The 23492-nt window shown below is 50.4% G+C and overlaps 1 protein-coding gene across 1 annotated transcript in view; it reads right to left on the minus strand.

Annotated features, from left to right (window-relative positions):
• The window catches only part of DOC2B (double C2 domain beta), a 2292694-nt gene extending 2283080 nt beyond the window's left edge, over positions 1-9614 (minus strand). Inside the window, exon 1 of the mRNA XM_078683586.1 lies at positions 9272-9614. Within this exon, the coding sequence (XP_078539712.1) occupies positions 9272-9614 (343 nt within the window). The remainder of the gene's footprint in view (positions 1-9271) is intronic.
• Positions 9615-23492: the final 13878 nt, after the last annotated feature.

Consider the following 23492-nt stretch of genomic DNA (forward strand, 5'->3'; position numbering starts at 1 on the left):
ATCGGTTACACTGTTAGTATCTAGAATGGGAATACTTCTGGCACTAACTGTGGATGAGGGACACTGCTGGCACTAACTGTGGAGAATGAGATACTGCTGCCACTAACTGTGTGTAAGAGACACTTCTGCCACTAATAGTGCATTTGGGGCACTGTTGGCACTAACTGTGGATGAGGGACACTGCTGCCACTAACTGTGGATGAGGGACACTGCTGTCACTAACTGTGGAAGAAGGACACTGCTGGCACTAACTGGGGATGAGAGACACTGCTGCCACTAGCTGTAGATGAAGGGCACTGCTGACAATAACTATGGATGAGGGACACTGCTGCCACTATCTGTGGATGAGAGACACTGCTGCCACTAACTGTGGATGAGGGACACTGCTGACAATAACTATGGATGAGGGACACTGCTGCCACTATCTGTGGATGAGAGACACTGCTGCCACTAGCTGTAGATGAAGGGCACTGTTGACAATAACTATGGATGAGGGACACTGCTGCCACTAATTGTGGATGAGGGACCCTGCTGCCAGTAATTGTGGAGGAGGGACCTTGTTGGCACTAACTAGAGATGGGGGACACTTCTGCTATTTACTGAAGATGACTGGCACTGCTGCACTAACTGGAGATGAGGGATACTGATGCTGTTAAGTAAAGATGAGTGTCACTATGATCAACACTACTGAGATTAACCTGCGATAAGGAACACTTGTACAACTAATTGGAGATGAGCTACACTGCTGGTATCAACGTGTGATAAGGAGCACTGATGATACTTGGGGCCAGATGTGGGTAATCCCAATTCACCTATTCTTAAATACCAAATTTTACCGATTCAGTATTTACGAATAGGTAAATTGGATGTAGATACATTTTCGGTAAAAATTACCGAATCTGTAAGACTTGAATGGCAATTACTGAATCGGTAAATACCGATTTGGTAAAATGGGGGAAACATTCAAGGGTGCCAGGGTGTCACTTTGACACCCTGTTGCACCCCTGAATCGTGCTTGTGTGCAGATGTGGCACACATACATGCCCTAAGGGCATGTATGTCTGCCACATGGCATAGTTGAAAATGCACAGATTTGCATTTTCAAAGGTATTCGTTATTTAACACCAACATATAGGCCCAGATGCATCAAGCTAAAATCCACTTGCAAAGGGGCAGATTCTCAGAATCTGCCCCTTTGCGACCGGTATTTTTGCATTTGGGATGCATCCTCCCAAATGCAAAAATCGCAATTTAAGAAATCGCAAAATTGTGATTACTTAAATTCCTATTGCATTTAAGGAATCTCAAATTCAGATTCCTTAAATGCAATGCATTAAATTAAAAAAATTAGCGATTTCGCTAATAGAGGGCGCAAATTACCATGAAGTTGTACTTCATGGTAATTTTCAAAAACTTTGAAAAAGTTCCATTTTACACACAAACATGCCCTTAGGGCATGTGTGTGTGCAAGATGTACACATATGCAGATTTCAGGGGTGCAACAGGGTGTCTTTTGGACACCTTGGCACCCTTGAAATGGGAATCTCAATTTGCGATTCTCTAATTGAGAATCACAAATTGAGATTGTCTTCCCATTCATTCCTATGGGCCTCTAGGCCCATAGGAATGAATGGGGAGGTATTCCTTAATTGCGACTCGCAATTTGCGAGTCGCAATTAAGGAATTTTAAGAAATCTCTATTTTTTTAAGCGACTTCTTCATGCATTGCATTTTGCTATTCCTTATTAGTGAATCCTTATTTATCGCTAACAAGGAATCGCAAAATGGATGCTTGATGCATCTAGGGGATAGTTGGTGGTAAATAACGAATCCTTACAGTTGAAAAGTACTCACTTGAGTGTTTCCTACATTTCAGATTCGTTAATTTACCGAATCGGTATTTAAGAATTCGGTAATTTACCGAATTCTTAAATACCGATTCGGTAAATTACCGAATCTGAAATGTAGCCACCTACATCCCAAATGTCTAATACCGGTCGGTAACGGACAAAATTCGGTCATTTCGGCCGTTACCGACCGTTATTAGGGTTCCTACATCTGGTCCTAAGTGTCTCTGCTAGATATAGATAAGGATGAGGGACACCACTGCTACCAAGTAGAGATGACTGACACTACTGGTAGCAAATGCAGATAGGCAACTCTGCTGGCATTAACTCGCGATAAGGAACACTGCTGCTAGTAAGCAGAGATGAGTGTCACTGCTTGTAGTAACTGGGGATGAGTGTCAATGCTGCGACAAAGTAAAGAGGAGGGCTACTGCTGGTTGTAGCTAAAGATGAGGGGCACTGCTGCTGCTAAGTAGAGATGAGTGACACTGATTGGAGTCACTGGAGATGAGGGTCACTGCTGTTACTAACAGAGATGAGTGTCACTCCTCGTAGTAACAGGAGATGAGTGACTAATCCACAAGCCAAGCCACAAGTCAAGCTAAGCCAAGACATCAGCCAAGCCACAATCGCCAAGCTAAGCCACAAGCCAAGCCAAGCAAATCCAGGCCGCAAGCCATAATCCAAACCACAAGCCAAGCCAACCGGAGAACCCAGGTTAGAGGGTGACGCAGCTCTGCTGCATCACTGCCTCTCAGCTTCCATTCCACGATCAGTTTACACAGGAATATCACTGGACACAGACTCACAAGGCCTATTTCGAGAGATTAGAACTCACTCTGTGGATTTAAGCTCATGTTCTGGTTAAATACATTTGTTTAAAACGTCATCACAGAATAACAAATACATAACCCTTAAACACAGATTTGCCAAGAGCGATATGATGTTCAAAATAATTGGTAAGGGAGAGGTGGGTGGAGCATCATCAGCCCTCGAGGCTCCACCTCTCATGATTTATGGCCACCCACCATCATGCAGGGGTCGCCTCGGGTCGCAGTTGTGACCCCTGGTTTCCCATTGCTACCCCTAACACTGGCGTTGCGACCCATGGCCTTAGAGGTGGCAAATACAGTGCCAGGAACACACGGGCAGCCGAGACTCCACTCTTGATTTTTTGTCAATTTTTATTACACTAATAATGAATAAATAAAATATATTATTCACTAATAGTGTAATAATGATGGAGTACAATAAACTGGAATATGCCATTGAATGGCAGCTGAGGTAAGTAAAACATGCATTTAAATATATGTTGTGTGCGTGCTTGCGAGGGAGAGTGTGTGTATGTGTGCGAGCGTGTATATGTGTGAATTTGTGTGTATGTGTAAATATATGTGAGAGTGAAAGTGGAGGTCAAAGGGCATGTGATGTCAATTCCGCTACCCCTGGCATCTTGGTGATTTGACGTCCATGCTCCCCACACTCAGCAACGGTAATAAATAAAATACTGCACGTTGTGACACTATATATTCGCTACTTTCGAGGTCTTCGGGCTAGGCTCTGGCCTCGGATGTATTGACATCCACACAATGGTCCGTCAGTAATTGTGCTTTTTATTAGCAGGTTTTTTTTTATGATTCCAACCAAATGTGTCAGGTCACTTTACCAATGGCAGAATATAAAGATGCAAATAACAGAACACACACTACAATAACAGTACAATTTGAAGAAATGGACCAAAATTAATTACAATTCGCAGAGTTGTGAAAAACAGGGGGTACGGAAATATGTGCTATAAAATTACCATTCTCATTCCGTGTACACAAAATAATTAAAGAGATCGCTACCTGGGCTAGCTAATTAAAGAGCTATGACCGCGAGAAGCCTTAAAACAGCATTATTTCACTTCAGAAGCCTCTTTTGCAGATCGTTTAAATTAAGCAACTGGTGCTGCAAACCTGAATGTAAACAGCAAGGAACAAATCATGTCAAAGCAGGCAGTTTACCACCGTGAGGGGTCCCTGTTGGATGCTCAACTAGAGGATGACTCAGGGCCCTCCCACGAATGCCTAATACAAGTCAGACGACACCCGGGTCCCTGTGTTTATCGAGCGGCGCGCCACTTCCTTCTCCTGTAGGGGGCGCCTGGCGCCGAGGGCCGGAAGAGCTGCGCGGCCCACCTCTGGGTTGTTAATGCGGATGGACGGCGCACTGCTAAGAGCCAATAATTAAACGAAGGTGGATGCGTGGTGGGAAATAAGCCTATTAAGTGAGCATGGCAGAGCGGGTGAGGGATGAGTGTACACTGCCACGAGTTAAAAAATAAATACACGCTCACCAGGCACGTGGGAACACTGCAGGCAGATTGGTAACTATGCACGATTGGGGATAGCTCGAATATTGCTGGGAGAGGATACATAGATAGAAGCCCGCGAATAAATACCTAATGACACCAGCAATAAGCACAGCTAAGCATGCATTTAAATAGCATTTAAATAAGCGGGCGGAAGTGGGGGGATAGTGATGCAGCAGAGCGCGGGGGAGGGGCGGTGACAGCGCAGGATGGATGAAGGAAGAGTGAGCGGAAGTCATGTGTTTACGGCCTCCATCAGGCTTGTCAGGGAGACAGAGGCTCGAAGAGGAAGGTTTACGGAGTAGCGTTGTTAGCAGTACGGGCTAAATTAATAATCTGAGGGCGATAAAGGCGTGTTGGTCGTTGAGGCAATACACAGGGCGCCAGGCCTGGAAAGGGACCGGGGTAAGTCAGAGGCCGGAGGGGCGAACTGTGGGCAGGGAAGGGCGAATCCAGGAGAAGATGTAAATGCGAATGAGTAGTGGTTACAAATGGAGGCGTAAGTTCGTAACAAGACTTTAACCAGGGCTAGGTAAGCATGTTTAAGCAGGATAGGCTGCACTAGTTTAAGGATGAAAGACACCCAGTTTAAGGATGAATAGTTTATTATTCAATGGTGTCAGTAAACCCCTCGAATGGTGAATAGATACCGGTTCATGGATGAACAGGGAAACTGGTGTTTAAGAAACATAAATATCTCGTGTTTATCGGTCGACAGCTACAGTGTGAGTGTAACTAGGATAGGATTGGTCATGGACAGGTTGAATACCTCAGTACAGGGCTAGTAAACGAAAATAGTTTGCAGAAGTTGAAGTAAAAGTAATGATGAATAAACAGTCTACAGGTGCACACTGTACACTTTAAGAAAGAGCAGGTAAGCCACCTGTACAAATGTACAAGTTATAGATGATGGGTGAATGGTTAAGAGTGTGCATGGGTGAAGCAATAGCAGGAGGCAATGAGTAAGAATAAATAAATATGAATAGGTAGTTTACATATGAAAGCATAGCAGTAGCTGTTTAAGGGTGAATAGATAGCGGTGTAAGGATGAATGTATAGCAGTGTGAAGATAAATATACTGCGATTCAAACATGAGCAGGAGTAGTGGTTTGAGGAAGACTAGAGGGGACAAGAAGAATGTGCCCACGGCAGTTTAAGAAATAATAGATAACAATTTAAGATGGGTAGTTGGCAGTTTAAGGAACAACAGGTGTTAGTTTGAGGGTGCACATGTGAGAGCAGGCTGAGGCTGACTAGAGAGCAGTTTATAAAGTACTACACAGCAATGTACTTACATCTGAAGCACTGAGAACAGTTTAATGACAGTGAGTTCACTCTGTGGCAAGTTAATGGGGGATAGATGGCAGATTATTAGTGAATGCACAGGTGAAAATAGTTCGATTATGAATATATTGCACTGCAAGCATGGCTAGATAGCAATCTAATGACGAACCATTGATCCGATGCAAAGATGAGCCTCGTTGATTAATAAATAGTAATTGTATGGGGGTGGACGGGTAGTTTAATCGAGTAGTTTAAAGGGTAGTGAGTTGAAGGGTTAACGGGAGAGACTGTTTATGGGGGGTGACTAGATAGCACTGTGTGAGTAGATCCACTGCACAGCAGTGGACGGGTGAACAGGTGTATCTCTAAATGAAAAGGTGTATAGGTAAAGAGCGGTTTGAGACCAAGTAGGGGGTTAGAAACACAGACTGCTGTAATAATGTTCCACTAAGGGTAGTTTACGGACAGATGGAGAGCAGTTTAAGGGTGAACAGGTGGTTTAGGAACATGACGAGCATGGAAAACTGGTAAGACGAGCCTATGTCTGAGTAGATAGCAAGACGTGGCTTAACAGGTGGTTTAAAGGATAAACCGACAGCGGTTTAAAGTCAAGAGTGGTTTATGGAGGAGTAAATAGCAGTACAAGGATGTATTGGTGGTTTGAGGTTCTAAATGCACAACATTGAAAGGATGAACAATGGAAGGTACTTGACTGGTGAATTTACGGATGAAAAGGTGGTTTACAGTAAAAAACAAACACCACTGTATTGGTGAACAATTGAGAATAGTTTAAGGGTGAGTTTAAGGATGCAGAGGTGGCTTGCAGTATAAACAGACAGCACTGTAAATAATATGTAGTATACCTAGGTGGAATGGAAAGGAGGATCATAGGAGTGTAATGTAAGGGCCGGTAGGTGATGTAAGGGCGAGCAGGTGGTTTATAGTACGCACCTGTTGCAGTGTGAATACACAGAGGTGGTTTAAAGTATGAACAAACAGCACTGTACGGATGAACAGAGAAGAGCAGTTTAAGGATGAGGGTAAGGATAAACCGGTGGCATCAAGTATAAACAGACAACACTGCGAGGATGAACAGGTGGTGTCAAGTTTAACCAGGTAGCATTGTAGAGACGAGCAGCTGCTTTAGAGTACATGTAACAGCATCAGTATATGGGTGAGTGAGCAGGGGCGCTAGGATGCACAGGCGTGTAAGGTATAGGCAGAGAGCATTGGAAGGATGAACAGTGGGACTAGTTTAAGGATGTGTAAACAGCACTGTCCTGATGAAGAGGCGGTGTAAACTAAAATCAAACATCAGTATTGGGATTAACAGGTGGGTTAGAGTCTAAACTGATATCAGTATATCGGTACAAGTGTGAGGAGAAGGTATAAAGTGAAATCAGACTATCAGTGTAAGGATGAACAAGTGGTTGATGGAAAAAGATACCAGTATAAGGAAGAACAGGTGGACCATAGAAACCGATGCCAGTATAAGGATGAACAGGTGGTTGATAGAAACCGATGCCAGTATAAGGATGAACAGGTGGATCATAGAAATCGATGCCAGTATAAGGATGAACAGGCGGATCATAGAAACCGATACCAGTATAAGGATAAACAGGTGGTTGATAGAAACCGATAGGATAAGGATGAACAGGTGGTTGATAGAAACAGATGCCAGTATAAGGATGAACAGATAGAAACAGATGCTGGTATAAGAATGGATAGGTGGTTGATAGAAACAGATACCAGTATAAGGATGAACAGGTGGTTGATAGAAACAGATGCCAGAAACATGCCAGTAGAAGGATGAACAGGTGGTTGATAGAAACAGATAACAGAATAAAGATGAACATGTGGTTATTGATAGAAACAGAGAACAGTATACGGATAAAGAGGTGGTTGATAGAAACATATACCACTATAAAGATAAAGAGGTAGTTCATAGGAACAAATACCTGTATAAGAATAGAACAGGTGGTTGTTGATAGAAACAGATACCAGTATAAGAATGAATAGTTGGTTTATATAAACTGATACCACTATAAGGATGAAAAGGTGGATGATAGAGACAGATACCAGTATAAGGATGAACAGGAGGTTTATAGAAACCAATAAAAGTATAAGGATGAAGAGGTTGTTGATAGAAACAGATACAAGTATAAGGATGAACAGGTGGTTGAAAGAAACTGATACCAGTATAAGGATGAACAGGCGGTTGATAGAAACCGATACTAGTATAAGGTGAAGAGGTGGATGATAGAGACAGATACCAGAATAAGGATGAACAGGTGGTTGATAGAAACAGACACCAGTATAAGGATGAACAGTTGGTTGATAGAAACAGATACCAGTATAAGAATTATTAGGTGGTTGACAGAAACGGATATCAATATAAATATGAATAGTTGGTTATCCGGGTGGACCAATGGTTTATGGTATGAACATGTAGCATCCTAAGGATGAACGGTGGACTAGGTTAACGTTGTGTAAACAGCACTGTACTGATGAAGAGGTGGTGTAAAGTCAAATCACATCAGTTTAAGGAGAAACAAGTGGTTATGAGGATGAACAGGTGGTTTAGGGTATAAGCGGATAGTGCTGTAAGGATGAACGGGGCGACTAGTTTAAGGATGTGTAATTTGTAAACAGCACTGTAAGGATGAAGAGGTGGTATAAAGTGAAATCAGATCATTATAAGGATGAACAAGTGGTTATGAGGATGAACAGGTGGTTAAAGATGAATAAACAGCGCTCTGAGGATGATGAGGTGGCGTGAAGTAACAGGTGGTTTAACGTCAAGTAGATGTCCGTGTATGAATGAACAGGTGGTTTAAAGTGTGAGCAGAGAGCAGTGTGTGGTTGACAAGGTGTCTTCGGGGTTTAAACGGCATTGTAAGGATGAACACATAAGATAAGTGTAAGGGGGCGGCGAGTACTGTAAGGAAGAACAGGCGAGGGCAGTCCGAAAATGAGTAAACAGTGGTTTAAGGATAACTGCGTCGGGTGATATATAAACAGACGACAGTGTAGGAGAAACAGACGAGTGCGATACAAAGATGGTTAAAGGTGGTGTGAGGACAAACAGGTGGTTTAGGAAATAAGCAGATAGTAATGTACAGATGACCATCGAGTATAGGTAAAGGGGAGCAAACAGCACTGTGAGCGTGATGAGGTGGTGTGAGGTAACGGGTGGCTGAAAGTCTCAGTAGGTAGCAGTATATGGGTGATTTAAAATCCAAGCCCTTGGCAGAATATGGATGAAAGGGTATTTATCGGAGTTTAGAAAGACAACATCGCAGCATGAACCCACGAGCATAGTGTAAGGGGAATGGGTCGCGGGAGACAGCGGTTCACAGATGCGTAAAAGGCGGTGCGAGGATGAACAGATGGTTTCGAGTATAAACAGATAACATTGTAAGGATGAACAGGCGAGAAGAGTTCGAAGGCGAGTAAGCAGCGTGAAGGATAAACAGGTGGTTCAGAACACTGCGAGGATGAACAGGCGGGATCGGTTCACAGATGCGTAAACAGCGTCCCATGGATGAACAGGTGGTTTACGCGTAAACAGCGTCCCATGGATGAACAGGTGGTTTACGCGTCAGCAGCGGTGCAAGGATGAACAGGTGGTTTACGCCTCAGCAACAGTGCAAGGATGAACAGGTGGTTTACGCCTCAGCAGCGGTGCAAGGATGAACAGGTGGTTTACGCCTCAGCAGCGAGGGGATTAACAGGTGGCGGTCAGGGGCGCCGGGCGCACGCAGCCGCTGCTCAGGGATCCACTTACTGCAGTCGTCGGACTCGTAGCCGTCGAGGTCGGCCTCCTCCTCGGGGGGCTTGGGGGGCCCCCGGGCGGCCGCGGCCGCCGCCTCCGCCCCGTAGGCCCCGAAGAGCTGGTCCACGTCCTCCTCCTCCTCCCGGCCCGGGTCCGAGGGGCTGACCGAGGACTGGGGGCTGACGGCCGCCTTGAGAGAGTGGCTGCGGCTGACCACGGCAGCGGGCAGCCCCCGGGGGAAGCGCGGGAAGTAGTCGGAGATCTGCTTGATGGGCTTGATGGGCCCCGGGCACACGTCGATGGCCATATGCTCCTGGATGCTGATGGTCAGTTTCTCCCCCTTGCGCAGGTTCATGCAGGCGGCCAGTCCCGGCGGAGGGCAGCGGAGAATGGCGGCGAGGGCCGGGGGTCAGGCCGAGGGGTGCCGGGGGCAGGGGTGGGAGCCGGGGGGCAGGGGCATACAGGGGCAGGCGCAGCGTGCAGGGGCGCAGCACCGCCTACCAGCCTCCTGCACTTTCAGACAGCACCTTGTGCATGCTGCAGGCTGCAGCGCTGCCTGCTCTTCGGCGCGGCGGCTCCCTCCCCTACACCTTTCCCTCCCTCTGCTCTCCTCTCCCCTCCGCTTGTGTGCACACCTCTTCCGCCCTCTCTCAAACTCTTCTTCCCCTCCCGGGGTGTTTCTTCCCTCCGCCTCTCTTGACACCTCTGCCTTCCTCTCTCACAATCTCCCTCTTCCGCCTCCCCTTCCCTCTATTTTTGCTCCCCCTCCTCCGCTGACACAGTTTCTCCTTTCCTTCCTCCGTGTCTCTCTTCTGTACCTCTTCCTCCCTCGCTGACACTCCTCTCCCCTCGGCGTCTCTTCCTTATCACTCCGTCCCTCTGCCTCTCTCCTCCGCCTCTTTAGACACCCTCCTCCCACCCTCCCACACTCCCTCCACCTGTCGCCACACGAGCTGCTCTCCACCACTCGCTCCCTCTCCGATACTTTGTGTCACTTCTCTACCACTCCTTTCTTTACCTCTCCCCCAGCTCTGACACTCCTCCCCCACTCCCCCTATGTGTCTCTTCTCTCCTTCTCCACCTCTCTAGACACTTCTCCCTCCCTCTCGGACATTCGTCACAGCGAGCCTCCCTTCTCTTCTCCACCCGTCTACCTTTCCTCTCCCACTTCTCCTACTCTCCTTCCTCCACTGTACCATCTCTAGCCTAGTCCTACAATCCTCCACCCACTTGTCCTCTCACCTCTCCACACCTGTCCCTCCCTCTTTAACACTCCGCGCTTATCTCTTTCCCGCTCTTTTCTACTTCTCCAGACACCGTTTCCTCCCTTTCACCACCCCTTCCCACCTCTCCCTCTCTTCACCTCCCTGTGCCTTCACCACCCTGCTCGCCTTCCATCTCTCTCTGCCTGAACCCCTCCGCCCTCTGTCTTTGCCTGCTTTGTGGCAGTGCCCACCTTCCATGTTTCTGCACCTCTTACCACTCCTGCTCACCCGACCACTGCTCTCTCCTTCTCACTCTCCTCTTTGAAAGCCATACGTACCCCTCTGTCTTTCTCATCATCCATCACTTCCCTCTTTATTAATCTCTGCCTCCAGTAACGACCTCTTCTGCCTCCCTCCAATTCACGTCTTGCCCACCATCCATCCACCCATCCACCAACCCATCCACCCATCCATCCACCCATCCATCCATCCATCCATCCATCCATCCATCCATCCATCCATCCATCCATCCATCCATCCATCCATCTATCTATCTATCCAGTGTTTCCTATTTACCTCACCCTGCCATCTAGGACGCCAGCCCCCCCTTACCCCTTCCAGTATCTTCATGCCCCGCTCCATCTCATAGGTCCCCCAGTTAGTAATCTCTCCCCTTCTCCAGTTCTTCTTTCATCGGGGTTACCCTTTCTCTTCAAGTCTTTCTTCTTACCCCGCCTGCCCCCCCCCACCCCCACCCCCTTCTCTCTATTCACTTCACTTTCTCTATGTCCGGTCATCCCTTCCATCCCCGGCCCCTCCCACCGTTCCTTCCACTAGCCTGTCTTCCATCCTTGTTTACCTCCTTCCTCCCTACTTGTTATAGTCTACCTTTCCTTTATTTATTGACCCCTCTTTCCCACCACTTTCCTACTATCAGAATCTTCCTCGGCCCTTTCGACTTCAGCTCCATCCTGCCCTCCAGTCCCCCCTTTCGACCCACCCCCCCCCCCCCCAAACGCCCCCCACTCCAGCCCTTCCCGGCTCCCCCTCCCTCTCTGCACGGTTGCTGCGGCCGCTGAGTGACTGACAGCCAGCCAGGGGCGGCAGAGACAGGGGGCGGGGAGAGGAGGGTGGGATGCGACTGGTGTCGCTGTCCAGCATCCCAGCAGAGCCCAGGAGGCCACGGAACGAGGCTGGTCCAGGTGAGCTCGCGCAGCTGCGCGGCTTCACTGCGGGGCCACACACGATCAGGTGGCATGCACAGCTGGGCAACCACTGCCATGTTCACGCGCACGCAACCACGAGACCACCTCTGCGGGCACACGCACGCAGCACAGGTGAACTCCCGCAGCCGAGCCACACGTGCCATTATCACACTCATCAGGGATCAGGCCCAGGCGCACTCACAGAGTGCGGCTCCGCGTTTTACACAGTCCCAGTCCACGCAGCCCGGCCACGTCTCTCAGACACGCAGCACCTCAAGTGAGTGCAGACGGCTCGGGCACCCCTCTCGGGCGTAGCCTCAGCTGAGCCCACCAGCTCAGTCACCTTTCTTTAGGTCCGGGCATGCAGCACCCCCGGTGAGCGCCAAGGTGAGTCCTGGCAGATGGTAATCCTTTCACTTCTAGGTACACAGCACCCCATGTGAGTACACGTAGTTAAGCCATCCCTCCCAGGTTTAGGCACGCAGCCCCCTAGATGAGTCCAAGCGGCTCTCCGGCCCTCTCAGATCCAGGTGCACAACACCTCAAGTGAGTGCGCGTGTCTCGGCCACCCCTCTCAGATCCAGGTACACAGCACCTCAAGTGAGTGCACTTGGCTCGGCCACCCCTCTCAGATCTAGGTACACAGCACCTCAAGTGAGTGCACGTGGCTCGGCCACCCCTCTCAGATCTAGGTACATAACACCTCAAGTGAGTGCGCGTGTCTCGGCCACCCCTCTCAGATCCAGGTACACAGCACCTCAAGTGAGTGCACGTGGCTCGGCCACCCCTCTCAGATCCAGGTACACATCACCTCAAGTGAGTGCACGTGGCTCGGCCACCCCTCTCAGATCTAGGTACACAGTACCTCAAGTGAGTGCACGTGGCTCGGCCACCCCTCTCAGATCTAGGTACATAACACCTCAAGTGAGTGCGCGTGTCTCGGCCACCCCTCTCAGATCTAGGTACATAACACCTCAAGTGAGTGCGCGTGTCTCGGCCACCCCTCTCAGATCCAGGTACACAGCACCTCAAGTGAGTGCACGTGGCTAAGCCACCCCTCTCAGATCTAGGTACATAACACCTCAAGTGAGTGCGCGTGTCTCGGCCACCCCTCTCAGATCTAGGTGCACAACACCTCAAGTGAGTGCACGTGGCTCGTCCACCCCTCTCAGATCTAGGTGCACAAAACCTCAAGTGAGTGGACGTGGCTCAACCACCCCCTCAAGTGAGGGGACGTGGCTTGGCCACCCCCATCAGATCTAGGTACACAACACCTCAAGTGAGTGCTCGTGGCTCGGCCACCCCTCTCAGGTCTAGGTACACAACACCTCAAGTAAGTGGACGTGGCTCGGCCACCCCTCTCAGATCTAGGTGCACAACACCTCAAGTGAGTGCGCATGGCTTGGCCACCCCTCTCTGATCCAGGTACACAGCACCTCAAGTGAGTGCACGTGGCTCGGCCACTCCTCTCAGATCCAGGTACACAGCACCTCAAGTGAGTGCACGTGGCTCGGCCACCCCTCTCGGATCCAGGTACACAACACCTCAAGTGAGTGCACTTGGTTCGGCCACCCTTCTCAGATCCAGGTACACAGCACCTCAAGTGAGTGCACATGGCTCAGCCACCCCTCTCAGATCTAGGTGCACAACACCTCAAGTGAGTGCACTTGGCTCGGCCACCCCTCTCAGATTTAGGTATACAACACCTCAAGTGAGTGCGCGTGGCTCAGCCACCCCTCTCAGATCTAGGTGCACAACACCTCAAGTGAGTGGACGTGGCTCAACCACCCCCTCAAGTGAGGGGACGTGGCTTGGCCACCCACATCAGATCTAGGTACACAACACCTCAAGTGAGTGCACGTGGCTCGTCCACCCCTCTCAGATCTAGGTGCACAACACCTCAAGTGAGTGGACGTGGCTCAACCACCCCCTCAAGTGAGGGGACGTGGCTTGGCCACCCCCATCAGATCTAGGTACACAACACCTCAAGTGAGTGCTCGTGGCTCGGCCACCCCTCTCAGGTCTAGGTACACAACACCTCAAGTAAGTGGACGTGGCTCGGACACCCCTCTCAGATCTAGGTGCACAACACCTCAAGTGAGTGCGCATGGCTTGGCCACCCCTCTCTGATCCAGGTACACAGCACCTCAAGTGAGTGCACGTGGCTCGGCCACCCCTCTCAGATCCAGGTACACAGCACCTCAAGTGAGTGCACGTGGCTCGGCCACCCCTCTCGGATCCAGGTACACAACACCTCAAGTGAGTGCACTTGGTTCGGCCACCCTTCTCAGATCCAGGTACACAGCACCTCAAGTGAGTGCACATGGCTCAGCCACCCCTCTCAGATCTAGGTGCACAACACCTCAAGTGAGTGCACTTGGCTCGGCCACCCCTCTCAGATTTAGGTACACAACACCTCAAGTGAGTGCGCGTGGCTCAGCCACCCCTCTCAGATCTAGGTGCACAACACCTCAAGTGAGTGGACGTGGCTCAACCACCCCCTCAAGTGAGGGGACTTAGGTGGCCACCCCTCTCAGATCTAGATACACAACACCTCAAGTGAGTGCGCGTGGCTCGGCTACCCCTCTCAGATCTAGGTACACAACACCTCAAGTGAGTGCGTGTGGCTTGGCCACCCCTCTCAGATCCAGGTGCACAGCACCTCAAGTGAGTGCACGTGGCTCGGCCAACACCTCAAGTGAGTGGACGTGGCTCGGCCACCCCCTCAAGTGAGTGGATGTGGCTCGGCCACCCCTCTCAGATCTAGGTACACAACACCTTAACTGAGTGCGCGTGGCTTGGCCAACCCTCTCAGATCTAGGTACACAACACCTCAAGTGAGTGCGCGTGGCTCGGCCACCTCTCTCGGATCTAGGTGCACAACACCTCAAGTGAGTGGACGTTTCTCGGCCACCCCCTCAAGTGAGTGGACGGGGCTCGGCCACCCCTCTCAGATCTAGGTACGCAACACCTCAAATGAGTACTCGTGGCTCGGCCACCCCTCTCAGATCTAGGTACACAACACCTCAAGTGAGTCTGTGTGGCTCGGCCACCCCTCTCAGATCTAGGTGCACAACACCTCAAGTGAGTGCACAGGTCTGATCTAGGTACACAGCACTTTAAATGAGTGCACGCGGATCGGCCACCCCTCTCGGATCAAGGTACACAGCACCTCAAGTGAGTGCACGCGGCTCAACCACCCCCTCAAGTGAGGGGACTTAGGTGGCCACCCCTCTCAGATCTAGATACACAACACCTCAAGTGAGTGCGCGTGGCTCGGCTACCCCTCTCAGATCTAGGTACACAACACCTCAAGTGAGTGCGTGTGGCTTGGCCACCCCTCTCAGATCCAGGTGCACAGCACCTCAAGTGAGTGCACGTGGCTCGGCCAACACCTCAAGTGAGTGGACGTGGCTCGGCCACCCCCTCAAGTGAGTGGATGTGGCTCGGCCACCCCTCTCAGATCTAGGTACACAACACCTTAACTGAGTGCGCGTGGCTTGGCCAACCCTCTCAGATCTAGGTACACAACACCTCAAGTGAGTGCGCGTGGCTCGGCCACCTCTCTCGGATCTAGGTGCACAACACCTCAAGTGAGTGGACGTTTCTCGGCCACCCCCTCAAGTGAGTGGACGGGGCTCGGCCACCCCTCTCAGATCTAGGTACGCAACACCTCAAATGAGTACTCGTGGCTCGGCCACCCCTCTCAGATCTAGGTACACAACACCTCAAGTGAGTCTGTGTGGCTCGGCCACCCCTCTCAGATCTAGGTGCACAACACCTCAAGTGAGTGCACAGGTCTGATCTAGGTACACAGCACTTTAAATGAGTGCACGCGGATCGGCCACCCCTCTCGGATCAAGGTACACAGCACCTCAAGTGAGTGCACGCGGCTCGGCCACCCCTCTCAGATCCAGGTACACAATACCTCAAGGGAGTGCACGCGGCTTGGCCACCCCTTCCGGATCTAGGTAGCCAACCCCTCAAGTGAGTGGACGTGGCTCGGCCACCCCTCTCAAATCTAGGTACACAACCCCTCAAGTGAGTGCGCGTGGCTCTGCCACCCCTCTCAGATCTAGGTGCACAACACCTCAAGTAAGTGGACGAGGCTCGGCCACCCCCTCAATTGAGTGGACGTGGCTCGGCCACTCCTCTCAGATCTTGGTACACAACACCTCAAGGGAGTGCACGCAGCTTGGCCACCCCTCTCGGATCTAGGTACACAGCACCTCAAGTAAGTGCACGCGGTTCAGCCACCCCTTTCCGATCTAGGCACACAGCACCTCAAGTGAGTGTACGCGGCTCGGCCATCCAGGTACACAGTACCTCAAGTGAGTGCACGCGGCTCGGCCACCCATCTCGGATCTAGGTACACAACACCTCAAGTGAGTGCACGCGGCTCGGCCACCCCTCTCGGACCTAGGTACACAACACCTCAAGGGAGTGCACGCGGCTCGGCCACCCCTCTGGGATCCAGGTACACAGTACCTCAAGTGAGTGCACCCCTCTCTGATCTAGGTACATAACACCTCAAGGGAGTGAACGTGGCTCGGCCACCCCTCTCGGATCTAGGTACACAGCATCTCAAGTGAGTGCACGTGGCTCGGCCACCCCTCTCGGATCTAGGTACACAGCACCTCAAGTGAGTGCACGTGGCTCGGCCAACCCTCATGGATCTAGGTACACAACACCTCATGTGAGTGCACGTGGCTCGGCCAACCCTCATGGATCTAGGTACACAACACCTCATGTGAGTGCACGTGGCTCGGCCACCCCTCTCAGATTTAGGTACACAACACCTCAAGTGAGTGCGCGTGGCTCAGCCACCCCTCTCAGATCTAGGTGCACAACACCTCAAGTGAGTGGACGTGGCTCAACCACCCCCTCAAGTGAGGGGACGTGGCTTGGCCACCCACATCAGATCTAGGTACACAACACCTCAAGTGAGTGCTCGTGGCTCGGCCACCCCTCTCAGATCTAGGTACACAACACCTCAAGTAAGTGGACGTGGCTCGGCCACCCCTCTCAGATCTAGGTGCACAACACCTCAAGTGAGTGCGCATGGCTTGGCCACCCCTCTCTGATCCAGGTACACAACACCTCAAGTGAGTGCACTTGGTTCGGCCACCCCTCTCAGATCTAGGTACACAGCACCTCAAGTGAGTGCACATGGCTCAGCCACCCCTCTCAGATCTAGGTGCACAACACCTCAAGTGAGTGCACTTGGCTCGGCCACCCCTCTCAGATTTAGGTACACAACACCTCAAGTGAGTGCGCGTGGCTCAGCCACCCCTCTCATATCTAGGTGCACAACACCTCAAGTGAGTGGACGTGGCTCAGCCACCCCCTCAAGTGAGTGGACGTGGCTTGGCCACCCCTCTCAGATCTAGATACACAACACCTCAAGTGAGTGCGCGTGGCTCGGCTACCCCTCTCAGATCTAGGTACACAACACCTCAAGTGAGTGCGTGTGGCTTGGCCACCCCTCTCAGATCCAGGTGCACAGCACCTCAAGTGAGTGCACGTGGCTCGGCCAACACCTCAAGTGAGTGGACGTGGCTCGGCCACCCCCTCAAGTGAGTGGATGTGGCTCGGCCACCCCTCTCAGATCTAGGTACACAACACCTTAACTGAGTGCGCGTGGCTTGGCCAACCCTCTCAGATCTAGGTACACAACACCTCAAGTGAGTGCGCGTGGCTCGGCCACCTCTCTCGGATCTAGGTGCACAACACCTCAAGTGAGTGGACGTTTCTCGGCCACCCCCTCAAGTGAGTGGACGGGGCTCGGCCACCCCTCTCAGATCTAGGTACGCAACACCTCAAATGAGTACTCGTGGCTCGGCCACCCCTCTCAGATCTAGGTACACAACACCTCAAGTGAGTCTGTGTGGCTCGGCCACCCCTCTCAGATCTAGGTGCACAACACCTCAAGTGAGTGCACAGGTCTGATCTAGGTACACAGCACTTTAAATGTGCACGCGGATCGGCCACCCCTCTCGGATCAAGGTACACAGCACCTCAAGTGAGTGCACGCGGCTCGGCCACCCCTCTCAGATCCAGGTACACAATACCTCAAGGGACTGCACGCGGCTTGGCCACCCCTTCCGGATCTAGGTAGCCAACCCCTCAAGTGAGTGGACGTGGCTCGGCCACCCCTCTCAAATCTAGGTACACAACCCCTCAAGTGAGTGCGCGTGGCTCTGCCACCCCTCTCAGATCTAGGTGCACAACACCTCAAGTAAGTGGACGAGGCTCGGCCACCCCCTCAATTGAGTGGACGTGGCTCGGCCACTCCTCTCAGATCTTGGTACACAACACCTCAAGGGAGTGCACGCAGCTTGGCCACCCCTCTCGGATCTAGGTACACAGCACCTCAAGTAAGTGCACGCGGTTCAGCCACCCCTCTCCGATCTAGGCACACAGCACCTCAAGTGAGTGTACGCGGCTCGGCCATCCAGGTACACAGTACCTCAAGTGAGTGCACGCGGCTCGGCCACCCATCTCGGATCTAGGTACACAACACCTCAAGTGAGTGCACGCGGCTCGGCCACCCCTCTCGGACCTAGGTACACAACACCTCAAGGGAGTGCACGCGGCTCGGCCACCCCTCTGGGATCCAGGTACACAGTACCTCAAGTGAGTGCACCCCTCTCTGATCTAGGTACATAACACCTCAAGGGAGTGCACGTGGCTCGGCCACCCCTCTCGGATCTAGGTACACAGCATCTCAAGTGAGTGCACGTGGCTCGGCCACCCCTCTCGGATCTAGGTACACAGCACCTCAAGTGAGTGCACGTGGCTCGGCCAACCCTCATGGATCTAGGTACACAACACCTCATGTGAGTGCACGTGGCTCGGCCAACCCTCTCGGATCTAGGTACACAACACCTCAAGTGAGTGCACATGGCTCGGCCAACCCTCTCAGTTCTAGGCACACAACACCTCAAGTGAGTGCACGTGGCTCGGCCACCCCTCTCGAGTCAGATCGAGTCACGTAGCACCCCAGGTGGGAGCATCCCTCTGAGGTCCAGGCATGCTGTGCCCTAGGTTAGTCCATGCAGCACGAACACCCCCCCAGGTCTGGCATGCAGCACCTCAGGGTAGTTGACGTAGCTCGGCCACCACTCTTACGCATAGGCACACAACACCCCCGTTGAGTCCACGCAGCTCAACAACCCCTTCTAGGCCTTGGTATACAACACCCCAGGGTAGTTGATGCAGCACGACCATACCTCAGAGGCGTAGGCGTGCAGCACCCCAAAGGCATCCAGACAGCTCGACCACCCCTATTCGGCCCAGGCACATCACACCCAAGGTGAGTTCACGCAGCTTGGTCTCCTGTCTGAGGGCTTGCATGCAGCACCCCAGATGTGTCCACACTGCTCGAACGTTCCTGTCAGGACTAGCACGCAGCACCCTAGGTGAGTTCATGCAGCCTGGCCACCCCTCTTAGGTGTATTTATTTATTTTTATAAAGTTTTATATAGCGGAAACATGATCCCGAAGGATATCAGAGTGCTTTACAATTTGAAGGAGAGGAAGGTAATAGTTGCAGTACAATCATAAGAAGGAATACCAACCCAAACAAATCACACATGCATATCAAACAAAAAGGTTACAATCGAAAGGGACAACAAAGGGTAAGATAATAACTGGAACATAGCAAACTGGGAGGGGAGCAAGTGACTAGTAAAGCAGAATAACACCAAACGCAGGACTTAGGGTGTAAGTCCAAAGCATTAGAGCAGATGATTCGAGACCCTTTTAAGGTAGGAACTTGTTCATGAGGAATCTTTTTACTTCCAATTTGAAGGCAACCTTGGAGGAGATTCTGCATATATCCGGGGGAGAGATTTCCAGATTTTTGGCGCAGAGCCGGAGAAAGCTTGGTGACACGTTCTATTTTTGTAAAAGATCTGTGGTTTCAGGAGGAGAGAGTTAGCACTCTGAAAAAGTCTACCCCCTCCGGATAATTGTTGCTTTTGTGCTAGATAACTGGGGGTTTTGAAATGGAGGGATTTGTGAGACAGACAGGCAATCTTTAGCTGAATTCTTGCTTCATAGGGCAACCAATTTAGGAATTTTAAGACTGGAGAAATGTGCTTGTTTCTTTTGGTACCCATGACCAGTGTGGCCGCTGCATTAAGTGAAGCCCTTAGTGGGGCCAAGGTATATTTGACGAGGCCACAGAGTGTTGCACTGCCATAGTCTAGCCTCGGCAAAACAAGCGATTGGACCACTTGCTTGAAGTCAGCTTGTGGGAGGAAAGGTTTGAGATTCCTGAGTATCCTCATCATGGGATTAGCTCCCTTGCACACATTGCTGATGTGAGTTTTCATATTCAGATGCTTGTCTAGGGTGAGTCCGAGAGATTTGGCTGAGTCAGCAATGAGCGGGGGAGCAGTTAAAGGCAGTGAGGTGGTTCATCCAAAGGTCTATCTTGTGGATGTGATTCAGGCGAGAAATGAGAAGACATTGTGTTTTGGAGGTGTTGAACAAGAGGTGGTTCTCAGTTAACCTGTTTTGAGTATTGATTAGGGTAGAGATGAGTGATATGAGGTTATTCGGGGAGGACATTTTTAGATAGAGTTGTGTATCATCCGCATACATATGGAAGAGAATGTCCGTTGAATTTAGTGCATTATTTAAAGGTTCCAAGAACAAATTGAAGAGTATGGGGGATAGAGCGGGCCCTTGGGGGACCCCCATGGCTAATAGTGATGGCTGGGAGAGAGAGTGGTTTGCCTTAACTCTTTGGGATCTGTGGTGGAGGAAGAACGAGAACCATTGCAGCACCAAACCAGAAAGGCCCATCCTGTGCTTCAAAATGTATAGGAGGTTGTCATGATTAACAGTGTTAAACGCAGAGGAAAGGTTAAGGAGGATAAGGAGGCAGGATTCATTTTGGCAGAGCATTTTTAAAATGTCATCCATAACATGAGTGAGAACCGATTCTGTGCTGTGCCCACTCCGGAAGCCAGATTGGTGTTGGGCCAGAAGATGGAAATTCTCGATCTGGACACAGAGTTGAGATTGGATGCATTTTTCTAGGAGTTTGGCTAGGGTGGGGATGTAAGAAATAGGGCCGAAGTTGTTAAGGTCCGTACTATCTGCTGTAGGCTTTTTTAGGATAGGTGTTACCTGAGCAGCTTTTAGGCAATCCGGGATCGTACCTTGTGAGAGAGACGCATTGACAATCTTTGTCCAGATGGCAGTGACAACCTCCTTCAGTTCTTTGAAGATGGATGGTGGTAACGGATCGCTAAAATGATTAGATGGGTTGATACTCAAAATAATTTTGTTGGTGTCTATCGCTGAGGGGAGTGAAGGTGCCCCATGAGGCATTGTTCTTGTTGCTCAGGCTGGTCGGTTTGATCTTCTCTGATAAGGCAGAGGGAGGCACAGACCCCCCGGATAGCAAAAGCACCTTCCTGGAGTCAAGATCAATATTGATGAGTCTGGATTTCTCAATAAAGAAGGCAGCTAAATCATTCATGAAGGTGGGTTGACCTCAGAGACCGAGCGGGTTGGTGTTGTAAAAAACTGGCTCCATATATATGTTATGTTATGTTATTATGAGCTTGTAGAGCGCTATATCACCCAGGGGTATCTAAGCGCTATCAACGGATACACAACATCAGTAGGTGAAAAAGCAGATCACAGAGGTCCCCACGCCTCCACAAAAAGCACTGTCTTCAGCTTTTTCCTGAACAATAATAGGTTTGTTTCCTTCCTGAGTTCAACCGGAAGAAGGTTCCATGCCAGAGGGACCGTGCTAGAAAAGGCTTGGCCACCCTTAGATGTAAGATTGTACCGAGAGCAGAGAAGATTACATGCCTCTGCTGACCGGAGAGACCTAGTAGGTAGATACCTAGGGAGCCGATCTTTTATGTATTTGGGGGCTGAGCCGTAAACCGCTTTGTGTGCAATGCAGAGACTTTTAAATTTAATTCTTTGGGCAATGGGTAACCAATGTAAGCTGCGAAGAAGGGTCGTAGCACGAGTGTGCCTGGGTTTTTTAAAAATAAGCCTCGCCGCATCATTCATCACGACCTGTAGACGGGCCAGAAGGTAGTTTGGGAGGCCATAGTAAAGGGAATTACCATAGTCCAGCCGTGCCAGAACTAAGGCAGAGACCGCCAGCCTCATAGTGGAAGAGGATAGAAATGAGAAGAGTTTCCTCAGCTGGCGGATCAGACTCACACAGATGCCAACCACTGATGATACCTGCTGAGTCATAGAAAGTCGGGCATCAATTTTGATGCCAAGACTTTTGACTGCTGGCACTGGGGCTGGAAGTGGCCCCAATTCAGCCGGCCAGAACTGGTCGCACCAAGGATTGGCAGCTGTAGTGATTGCCAGGACTTCCGTTTTTTCTGGGTTTATTTTTAAAAAGTTGTTCGACATCCAGCTAGTTATGAATGTGAGAGTGTTCCGCATTCTCAAATGAGCCTGAGCATTGTCGTCAATCTGAATCAGGATTTGTGTATCATCTGCGTAATTGTAGACTCTACAGTCCATCCTGTTCAGTGATGCGATCAGTGGCTGCAGATATATGTTAAAAAGTAAAGGTGACAGGGCCGAACCCTGGGGCACGCCGCAGGTCAGTTTTGCTGATTTGGAACCAAAATCAGCGAGCTGCACTCGTTGCGACCTGTCTTCAAGGAAGGATGTCAACCAGGCGAGGGCTGTGCCCCGAATCCCCAGGTCCTGTATCCGCGTTAAAAGTTGGCAATGATTGACGGTATCAAATGCCGCGGACAAGTCCAAAAGGATCAGGGCACTAGGTTTCTACACCAAAGTGAGGTACAGTGTGTATAGAGTCCAAGAGTCCCCAAAGGTAGGCAGAGGTTAAAGTTAGATAGAACCTTACTCTCTAATAGTGGTAGCTTGATCTAGCAGTAAGGCAGTATCAGAGGACAGTGTTAAGCATTTGATGTACACACTCAGTCAGCAAATGAATTCACACACTCAAGAACTGAAGTCTAGGCCGATTGTTTTTGTATAAAAATATACTGTTGATTATTTTTAGAACCAAGCAAGCCTGGAACAGGTAAGCATTAAATACTTTTCAGTAATAAGTTACTGGATATAGAACTGTTTGAAAATACAATAGAATGGTACCTTGTTTGATTTACAGGGGAGCAGTAGTATGCAACACTTAGCAAATACAGTACATCGGAATGAATATGCTTTTTCAATAAATTGCAGGTAAGTTACAGGTAAGTAACTTTTACGTTACTTTTTCTAACTCCTTGCTGGATGCCTAGATTCAGCACTGCAACATGTCCTGCAAACATGTGAGAAAACACGTTTCAGTTATTTGTACGATTTTTAAAGAATACCTTTAGTTTTCAAAACTACACAGTTACTCGTTTTTTGGAGGGAAAATTGTCTATGTTACCCTATGGAGGAAAAATGGGTTATCGGTTTACAGGTAAGTAAATGACTGTGGGAGTTAAGGTTCTCCCAGGGTCAGTGATGCACTGTTATTGCACTAGGGCGGCCGAGTGCAGAGTGTTGAGGTCCAATGTTATCCAATGGGGTATGGGGGGCTCCGGTTGGTGGCTGCTTGCAAGCATGCCACTGGGTTGTGGGAGCAAAGCTCCTAGGGTTAAGCTCAGGGCAAGTTGGGGACCAAAGGGTGCCCTGTTGTTTTAAATGGAGAACCTCCAGGACAAAGAAACACTGCAGGCTCGGGGACGAGGATCTTTCAAGTGTGACCACCAGTTTGAGGGGTAAGTTGGGGATGTTGAGGGTTGGTTAGGCACCGTTGGTTTGGGCACACAATGCTGTGGGGCGTCAGGTGCAGGGGTGCCTTTG

The sequence above is a fragment of the Lissotriton helveticus genome, chromosome 3_1, assembly GCF_964261635.1.
Source record: "Lissotriton helveticus chromosome 3_1, aLisHel1.1, whole genome shotgun sequence".
Taxonomy (NCBI): domain Eukaryota; kingdom Metazoa; phylum Chordata; class Amphibia; order Caudata; family Salamandridae; genus Lissotriton; species Lissotriton helveticus.